This window comes from Oncorhynchus clarkii, chromosome 32 (assembly GCF_045791955.1).
Source record: "Oncorhynchus clarkii lewisi isolate Uvic-CL-2024 chromosome 32, UVic_Ocla_1.0, whole genome shotgun sequence".
Taxonomy (NCBI): domain Eukaryota; kingdom Metazoa; phylum Chordata; class Actinopteri; order Salmoniformes; family Salmonidae; genus Oncorhynchus; species Oncorhynchus clarkii.
In genome coordinates, this window is record NC_092178.1 from 20,805,231 (window position 1) to 20,815,906 (window position 10,676).

General features: G+C 42.3%; 1 protein-coding gene across 1 annotated transcript; it reads left to right on the plus strand.

The window, feature by feature from the left end:
* The first annotated feature begins 639 nt into the window (after positions 1–639).
* LOC139392013 (endothelin 1) lies at positions 640–4,084 on the plus strand. The gene is made up of 5 exons (XM_071139653.1): positions 640–883; positions 1,179–1,338; positions 1,443–1,592; positions 1,970–2,086; positions 3,030–4,084. The coding sequence occupies exons 1-5, from the start codon at positions 823–825 to the stop codon at positions 3,148–3,150; spliced, it is 609 nt and encodes a 202-aa protein (XP_070995754.1). The 5' UTR covers positions 640–822; the 3' UTR covers positions 3,151–4,084.
* The last annotated feature ends 6,592 nt before the right edge of the window (positions 4,085–10,676 follow it).

Consider the following 10,676-nt stretch of genomic DNA (forward strand, 5'->3'; position numbering starts at 1 on the left):
AAACCTGGTTGCCTCTGCTATGAGGCGAACAAATTTCCACAAGTGGATCTTCCAGCAAGACAATAACTCGAAGCACTACTCAAAATCAACACACACACACACAAATGTTATTTTACAACTAAATTAACATTTTGTAATGTCCATCTCAGTCACCGAACTTGAACCCCAATTCAAAACCTGTGGTTTGAATTGAAGAGGTCAGTCCATTTCTCCAATCAAGCCTGTGTAGTTATCCTCGCAGGGGGAGGGTGCTAGAGTATTGAAAACAGGGGCGCCCATTTTTATCAAGGGTGCCAAAAATGATGGACCTGACTATACATTCTATGGAAATTAAAACGTTTTAGAAAGCTGATGCGGTTGTAAAGCTATTTCATTGATACTTGGTCGCCATCTACTGTAAAATGTGTGCATTTACGTCTTCAGAACTTCCTTGGTCAAAACTTGGCTCGCGTCGCCGCCTGCCTCCCGGCGTCTCCATCCACAGTTCTTATCTTGGGCTGCACGTTGCTTGTCGGTGATTATTAACAAACAGCATTGTCTACGAATAAGTCAAAGGACAAAACTGTTTACACGCGACTGCAGGGGGGAGGGAGGAGGTGGTAAGTGCTTAGTATATAAAGGGCAGAAGGTGCACATGTGGAGGCACTGACAGAACCGTGCAAGTGGAATGCTTTGCACTCCTTTGTGAACGTACCTTGTATGCGAACCTACGCAGTTGGCACCGTGTCGCTTTTTGCTGGCTTTTTGGAGCCTTTTCATTAAAAAGGGAATATTCCATTTTGTGAACAAGATTATTTTAACTGTACTAAAGAAATATAAAACATGGATTTTAGAATACTTTGCTCCATGTTGTCAATGATGTACTCTGGAATTTTACATGCGGGTAAGATCTTCCAAAACGAGCCTCATGTTTTAGCAACTATTGAATATGCTGTGTTTTCAGTATTATTTGATTCACTTTTTTAACATGAATGGCCACAATAGGCTAGGTAACAATACATATATTTTACACTCTTTAATTCTGAAGCAGCATAATGAATCCAACACAATAACTGCGCAATCGTAGTCGATAAATGACAATAGCCTATGCAATAGCATCTTATGTTATAATTTGTGGCATAGGTTTTTCAATATAATAGTATTCAATTTAGGTAATTAACATACTTTCTCCCTCACAGTCTCATCCGCTCCTATGGAAGAGGATACAGCGGCTTCCACAACAGCCACCCCGGTGCCAGTGCACCACATCAGGAACAAGCGATGCTCCTGCGCGACGTTCCTGGACAAGGAGTGCGTTTACTTCTGTCACCTGGACATCATATGGGTCAACACGCCTGAGTAAGTCACTTTTCCGACCGACAATTGATTTATTATATTCTATTGTTACATGTAATGTAACTGGCTTGGTTACAGTGGGCTAATAATTTCGTTAATTTCTTTAGGCGCGTGGTTTCCTACGGTCTGGGCAACGCTTCCAGAAAGAAGCGTTCCATCAAGGATCCCGCCATCTCCAAGCAGGACCCTCGCTGCAAGTGCGTCCATGAAGATGACAGCACATGTACAAACTTCTGTCAGCTTGAAATTTACCTGAGGTACAACATGTTGTATAATATTAGCCCAATAACTTTAGTTAAAACATGTCAAAAACTTCTTACATTATGTTATTAGCCTAATATTTGGGGTAATTACACGCGTTCCATTCTGCTACTGCTATGTGGATGTTGCAACATTGTAGCTTATGATAAATCACCCGTGCTTGGTATTTCAAAACGCCTTTTCTATTTATCTTGGCAATCTATTCAATTCGATTCTCATTTGAGCTGTCAACAATGCAAATCACCGTAACCTGTGTGAACAGGTTTACACGTCGTCTTGTTATTTCCCCCCCTTAAATGTTTCGAAACGATATGATTAATGGAAACCCGACTGACTCTATGTTCATGTCTTGTGTACTTTCGCTCTTCTTCAGATATGCTGCAGCAGCAGTAACGCCAGACACAGCGATCCACCCCGCCGTGGGCGCTGACTGTGCTGAGAGGCATCAGTGCAAACACAAGTTTGCAGCCAAAACGAGTAGGATTAAAAGGTAAGAAGAGAATACCACAGGTCTATTTGCTAAATAAATGGACATTGTAATTATAACCTCACGAAAGATAGACGTAATCTAGCAGAGTGCATACTTTCTCCGTGGGTAAAACTGTAGAAGGATCTGTGCCGCTGTGAAGCTCAGGCATTGTATAGTCAAAGGGGGATATAAAGACGTAATTTGAGAGAGTGCTGGCCCTCAAGCATAGTATATTATATTATGGGAGAGAGTCTCACTGAAATATGAAATGTAAGAATGTGAAAGTTTAGAAACAAGAAAGAAACAGTTTTCTTTCTCTAATTTATTTATGTGATGGAATTTCCCCACTCAGACTATGAGGGCATGTATCACTTTCCCTTGCATAAATGTCATAGTGATCCCTGTAATGGAGCCTTCACCTGGCACAGCTCTTCTCATGTGGCATCAGGGTTGGAAACCTACCCCCGCTCAGTCAGGCGCCAGTGTCTGCTCACATTCATAAAATGGAAACATATATGGCAAATTGCTGAGCATTTAGGTTTGATGTGTCAAAAGAAACCTGCAGGCAAGACATATGTAGGATCTTAATTTGAGCCAGTTTGTTACAGCAGGAAAATAATCCTGCAACTACATGACATGTGAATTACTCTATGTGGATTATAGTAAATATACATTTTCCGTGAAGGGAAAACACAGTCTGAAATTTCAAAGTGGACTTTTAAACCTCAAATACACTGATAGTTTATATTTATTGCATTGCAAGAAAGTTCTCCTGCAACGGGGTGACCAAATTAAGATCCTACATCTGATTGACAGGCAAGGCCAATCTTGTGGTTTTAGTATGCAAATAAACATCACCTGAATTCAACAGTCTTTATAGCCCTTCAGGGGATAAATACAGTTGTATTGAATTGAGTTAAGTCTAATCATTGGTGTCTAATGGGTCTCTCCTATTTCTCTCCAGGGTGAAATACAGAGACCAAAAAGCAGTGGGCCCCTCAGCTCTTCAGGCCACAGTCAAAGCTTGCTTGCTGCTGGAGAAATTGATGGTGGGACAACAACACAGGGCACGAGAAGAGAGATGAGAAGAGAGATGTCCACATACTCTGTCTCACACACAGAGAGGGCAGAGATTCATCTATCTCTCTCTATCCACCTGTCATTGGGGACTCATATGCTTTGGTCCCTCGAGATGCATTGGATACTCCACAGGAAGCCTGCTACTGGACCACATGTTGGCTCAGTCACGGTGTGGGTCATTAAAGGGGGTGAATGGCAGTGATGGTGGGTGCAGTGTCAGAGAGATGCAGATGGTTGGAGACACATGCAGGAGAAATGCAATGAACTTGAGTCAACTTTATTGACACCACATCCTAAAGACAAAGATGGACACTTGATGGTCCTCCTGTGTACTGTTGACACACCTTTGGACTTCAGCAGCAACCCTCAAACAGAACTTCAGATCATAGCTAATAAATGTAATGGCTGAAACTTTACTCTATGCATGCCTCTGATTATCACTGGATTTGAGGGACAGCTACACAACAGCATCAGAAGCACTGTTGCTGCTACAGTGTATCCTGTCCAAGGTTCTTGTGTCTGCTCTCTCAAGAAAACATTGGATTCATAGAAGATCACAATCTCATAGACTTATTGAATTGACTCTATGACCTGGCATAAGAAACACAGCTGATTGATTTCAGGCGTTATCACAGTTTGACTAAGTTTCACTACTTTTGACAACAGACCTTTCCAAATGATCTTATGGTTATCCATTAGAACTTTTGCGTTTTCTGATTATATTTGGTTCTATTTATTGCTGTCTGAGATTTCTCTATACATATTGTATAATAATTAATGCACATTGTTCTGTCCCTATGTTTTATTTATTCAATTTATTTATAGCCATATTGGCCCCATCCATGTGATAATTGTATGTCATTTCTGTGAAATGCTTTTGTCGCCAAGATACATTTGGCAAAACTTAGGGAAATAAATTGTCACACTTATTTAAAATCACTAAATCTCTCCTGGTATTCCTTCTGTTACACTCACATCACGTTTGGATTCTCAAAAACAACAAATTAGATGGTTCAATTCAAGTAGTTATAGAGATGCATCAAAGTGGTTAGTGATAAAAAAAAAGGTGCTAAAATCAGATTTATGAATAATCCTTAGAACGATTGAGTTCAGATCAGTGACCTTTCACAGAGTCTGAGCTCTTGCCTCTTTGTTTATCATCTGAATTACAGAGCAGCAGAGAAACCACAACAGTGGGAATGGGATCTGTACTCACAAAGCTGTTTTTACATGCAATCCACTTCACTGCTACACACAGCCAGGTAATACCAACCACAGGCAGCCTCTGAAGACTGGGGCTGCATCCTAAATGGTTTCCTATTCTCTATGTAGTGCACTACTTTTGATGGGGCTCTGGTCAAAAGCAGTGCACTATATATGAAACAGGGTGCCATTTGGGATGCATGTTAGCATTGAGTCAACAGTGAATAATGAGATCCATAAAGAACAGGAATAAACAGAAGTCCTTTGAGCCCCAGTGTGCATCCCAAATGGTACCCTACTCCCTAAATAGTTCACTACTTTTGACCAGCATCAAGTAGTGCACTCTTAAGGGAATACTGTGGCATTTGTGACGCACCCTGAGACTGTTGGGAGACCTGGGATAATGAGAGAGAAAGTGTTAAATAAAATGATTATATGGAAGCTTACCAAAGCGTGATATGAAAAATAAGGCTAACCTCAACCTTTAATCAGTGTGCTAAACCGATGCAAACTTTACAATTTGTCAAACAGCTGCAAGGGAGTATCTCTTGTGTGAATACCAGGACAAAAGTTACATGCATTGCTTAGGTTACTGCATAATTGTAGCTAGTCAGAGGTGCTTTTCATCTCCATTTCAATCAAGAAATATGTCAATTTTAGGACAATTAACTGTACATTGTAGTCCTTCTTATGAATGTTACAGATACTCCTATCCATATTGATTTACAGGAGTAATTAGGGTTAAGTGCATACTGTATCTACAGATCTTTTCACCTAGCCAGCCTGGGGATTCAAACAGCAACCTTTTAGTTACTGGCCCAACGCTCTTAATCTTTAGGCTATCTGACACCCATTTTCTGAGACAAGTGAGTTGTGACACAGCAAAATGTACACATAAACAGCTTAATAAAGCCTTTGAAGCCATTCTCTAACACCAGCCCTGGCCTTAGAGACCCACCTTCCTCCAGTCTCTCTGTTGAGACATAAAAGCCATCATTTACAGCTGGCATCTCTTAATCAGCCTTTACCAAGCCCGAAGGGCCTTAGTGTCCTTGTTTCTCCTCCACAATATACCCCAAACTCCTGACACCACAGCAGATACCCCTTGCATTCCTTTTCTTTTCATTCTAATCAGCCCTTGCTATTATCCCCTCCACTGACTGCCCTATCCTAAATGGCACCTTATTCCCTATATAGTGTAATACTTTTGACCAGAGCCCTATCGACATTATGTGGGGAAATGGGTGCCATATGTGACGCAGATTCACTACAGGCCCATAGAACTCAATAAGAGCAGTGATTGGGGCCAGTGTGTGTGTGTGACCCGGGACTACATTTAAACTGTCCTCCATACTCTGTGTTGTTTTTCTCTGGCTGATTGACAATCAGGGGCAGCTCTGTAAAGATGCGTTGGCTCACTGAATGTAATGGCTGTTCTTTAGTTTTGTAACATACATGTGTGCGAGTTATATGTAAGTTACTAAACTAGAACATAATATGTGACATTTGACCAGTGGCCTACACTAAGTGTACAAAACATTATGAACACCTGCTCTCTTCGTGATATGGACTGACCAGGTGAATCCAGGTGAAGGCTTTGATCTCTTATTGATGCAACTTGTTAAATGCATTTCAATCAGTGTAGATGAAGGGGAGGAGACAGGTTAAAGAAGGATGTTAAAGCCTTGAGACAATTGAAACATGGATTGTTTATGTGTGCCATTCAGTTTCCCGTGTGTATCAAGAATGGTCCACCACCCAAAGGACCTCCAGCCAACTTGACACAACTGTGGGAAGCATTGGAGAACATGGGCCAACATTCCTGTGGAACGCCTTTGATACCTTGTAGAGTCCATGCCCCAACAAATTGAGGCTGTTCTGAGTGCAAAAGTTTTGTACACTCAGTGTATGTTCTGTATTGAGTGGTATACTCTGTTGGATTATCTCAGGGTTCAACTTCAACAGACCCTGTAGAAGTCTATTGGCATGTCAAAACATCTTAGCTAATCGGGCAATACTATGCTCGTTACACTGTGAAATTCTCACTACATGACTCCTCACTGCATTGCAGGGATCACTCACTGTGGTTTTCAGGCCATTAGGAACTGAAGAGGTTATGCCACATGCCAGCCTATAATAGCCTAGAGCCTGGAGAGTAGAACTGGATAGCTCTTTGATGTCATTTTCAGCACCTCGGGCACTTTCTGCATCTTTTGCAAAGCCGAGATTACTGTGGTGAAATTGCTTTGCTTCAAACTGTCTGATTTCCCCCTTTTAAATCTCAGCCTTGCAGTCGATGCATGTTACATGTGTTTGTGGTGAGTTACAAAAAATAGACGTTTTATGTTCTAACAAAATCTTCAGCATTTCTTAAAGTCCTTTACTTCCAAACTATTCGATCCCTCCTCTCTAGTTTGTATCTGTCAATCAGATGCCGGCTACAACAGGTGCCAGAGACACTCCAAGCAAATAGAAGAAGAAAAGTATACATTTCCTTACCAGCTTATTTAGCCAAATAACAAATCAACAGCAAACATTGTGCCTCTGGCCTGTTCTGAAGAACTGTCTCTACTTTGATGTTTTTTTTACAGGATTTCCTGTTGACTACAGGGGAAAGATTTATCAGAGATCAATCTGCTGATATTTACACTCTCTTGGGGAACACAAATTAACTTGATATAGATTAACTAGATGTTTGATAACTGTTATGTTTATTGCGCCAGTGGTCAGTAGTGATGATAATGACAACAGTAATAATGGTGGTGGTGCCCTTTATAATTGCATTATCACCATTTAAACTTTCCAAAAGCCCTCCAGCCCCTAAACCCTGATAACTAATTTCAAAAGACTCACTGGGTCTTTGTACTTTTCCATTCAGGTACCAAACTGTGGATCTGTTCACCCAAGACAGAGAAGATGACCTTTCATGACGTCAGTATGCAGAGGTTATGTTAACCCCCTAATCCTTTCTCTAAAGTGTTGCTGTGTTGTGGTGGATAGCTGTTAGTTCCTCAGTGTACCTGGATGCTTAAAAAAGGTTAACAACCCGTGGACAGGCCCCGAGCCCCTAGCAGCCCTTGTAAGAATGGTCCTCACCTTCTGAGCTATGCAGCCTCTCTGCACGGGACTCCCCAGAGACATTAGCTTTGGTGTAACTCATTAGGCTTTTGAATAGTTCCAGCTTCTAACATAATAGCCCATTACATCGCAAGGAATCTCCTCGACTCAAATCAAATCAAATCAAATCAAATTTTATTTGTCACATACACATGGTTAGCAGATGTTAATGCGAGTGTAGCGAAATGCTTGTGCTTCTAGTTCCGACAATGCAGTAATAACAAGTAATCTAACTAACAATTCCAAAACTACTGTCTTGTACACAGTGTAAGGGGATAAAGAATATGTACATAAGGATATATGAATGAGTGATGGTACAGAGCAGCATAGGCAAGATACAGTAGATGGTATCGAGTACAGTATGTACAAATGAGATGAGTATGTAAACAAAGTGGCATAGTTTAAAGTGGCTAGTGATACATGTATTACATAAGGATACAGTCGATGATATAGAGTACAGTATATACGTATGCATATGAGATGAATAATGTAGGGTAAGTAACATTATATAAGGTAGCATTGTTTAAAGTGGCTAGTGATATATTTACATCATTTCCCATCAATTCCCATTATTAAAGTGGCTGGAGTTGAGTCAGTGTCAGTGTGTTGGCAGCAGCCACTCAGTGTTAACAGTCTGATGGCCTTGAGATAGAAGCTGTTTTTCAGTCTCTCGGTCCCAGCTTTGATGCACCTGTACTGACCTCGCCTTCTGGATGATAGCGGGGTGAACAGGCAGTGGCTCGGGTGGTTGATGTCCTTGATGATCTTTATGGCCTTCCTGTGACATCGGGTGGTGTAGGTGTCCTGGAGGGCAGGTAGTTTGTACCCGGTGATGCGTTGTGCAGACCTCACTACCCTCTGGAGAGCCTTACGGTTGAGGGCGGTGCAGTTGCCATACCAGGCGGTGATACAGCCCGCCAGGATACTCTCGATTGTGCATCTGTAGAAGTTTGTGAGTGCTTTTGGTGACAAGCCGAATTTCTTCAGCCTCCTGAGGTTGAAGAGGCGCTGCTGCGCCTTCTTCACGATGCTGTCTGTGTGAGTGGACCAATTCAGTTTGTCTGTGATGTGTATGCCGAGGAACTTAAAACTTGCTACCCTCTCCACTACTGTTCCATCGATGTGGATAGGGGGGTGTTCCCTCTGCTGTTTCCTGAAGTCCACAATCATCTCCTTAGTTTTGTTGACGTTGAGTGTGAGGTTATTTTCCTGACACCACACTCCGAGGGCCCTCACCTCCTCCCTGTAGGCCGTCTCGTCGTTGTTGGACAGGAATTTCGACAGGAATTTGCGAGTCTATGAGGCAAACAATGGGACTATGTGCTAGATACGTCAGGGAGGGGTGGCCAGACCTTAGCCTCAGCCGCCCTGCCCCAGCCGCTCGCTACCTGCACACACCCTGTTATCCAACTCCCAGCCAGGCCAGTGCCAACAGATCTCACGAAACCCTGCTCGACCACAGGGACTAACCTTACTGATCCTCTATGTGCCCTGGTGCACACTTCTCAGGCGTGATTATGGGAATATGCAGACAGCTATCATTCAGCACTCTGTCAGTCAGTCAGTATGTCTGAATGCTGCAGTAATCCTGCTCTCTCTCTCTCTCTCTCTCTCTCTCTATCTCTCTCTCTCTCTCTCTCAGTTCTACCAAGCCCAGTCACTCTCTAGCTGTTTCCAGTCATTTCAGCTAGGAGCACAACAACTGAGGAGCAGTCCTGTGGAATATCCCTAAAACATTTTCAGAATAGTTCATAAACAGCCACAGTACTCTAATGGTGGTTCTGTGAGATCAACAATAGGGCAATGCTATCTTGTTCAAGCATTCTATGTTTTAACATGCAATCTTATGAAATGTTTGAAATAGGCAAGTTCATGTACAGTACTCTGTACCTTGAGCGGCGGTGTCCCGGCCACAGATAAAGCCTAGTCCTGGACAAAAAAACTATTTTGGATGGAGATTCTTCATTGAGTTTGCTTAAACTGTGTCCGGGAAACCGTCACTGAATGTACATGATCTTTTCGCATTTTTAATTTACAGGTTTTACATAGGCCATACATAACGACAGGCATTACTCATGAAAGGTTCCAGATGTCATTATTTATCATCTGTAAAGTTAATCAACGTCAGACAAGAGAATGCCTCAAGGCCTGTTATCCAGAGAGAGCAACGCCTGCCTGCCCTACCTGCCTGTCTTCTCACAACAAAAGCCCCAACCAGAGGAATTAGCTGCAGGTAGTCCTATTTTTGGATCAGGAGCGTCACGCCATAATGTTAATACCCTGTAGAGCAGGAATACCTTTGCCAAAACCACAGGTGAAGTGTAGTTCCCGGTGCAGTTTAATGTTGGATTCTTTTCTGGATCATAAATTGCTCCCAGTGGCAATTGGGTCTGGCTCCAGCAGATACTGTACCTTCTCATACCACAGATGCTGTCAGACACGCGAGATGAGACAGGATGTGGAATGGTGCCAGAGAGGATGGTGCATTACCTCCACCAACAGCAGGTGTGGTGAAGTTACTTTTAGAATTAGACACTACTAGCTAGCTAGTAGCACAGACGACAGGGGCTAGTTACCAGTATCTTTGCTAGCTAGTTAGCTAAACTACTAGCTAGCTAGCGAGTGTAGCAATTTTTTAAGGTGACAGGCAGTTAACGCACAAGCAACAGTGGTTGCTTGGTTGTTGTGATCTTTGGTATTAATATTATATAAAAAATTATAAAAACAAAATTCATCCTGAACACATAGCTAGCTAGCTCTCCCACTTCGTATGTAAAGTAATTGCTCTCCCAACGTCGACCACTACGATATTAATGTACTAATATAACACAATGGATCAGAGCTAGTGCGCCGGCTGGTATGTGCGTAGCACCCCGAGACCTCGGATGCTTCTCCCCGTGGAGGTGTAGTCTTGCTTTTCTCTCGCAACATTGAGTCTGATAAGCGTATTGGAATGAAGTGTGCATTTTGCTATCTACAGTAAATCACCCTTATATAATAGATATATATAACTTCGGGATTACCTTTCCGATAGTCATTTAGCACACATTGTAACACTTGTGATGCGTCCCAAATGATGGTAAAACTAGGTGGTAAAACCTACAGTGTTGCTGTTTGCTTTGCCATCCCTTGTGTACATTGCTATGCAGGTGCCGAACAAGCTCTCTCTATCTCTCTCTCTCTCTCTCTCTCTCTCTCTCTCTCTCTCTCT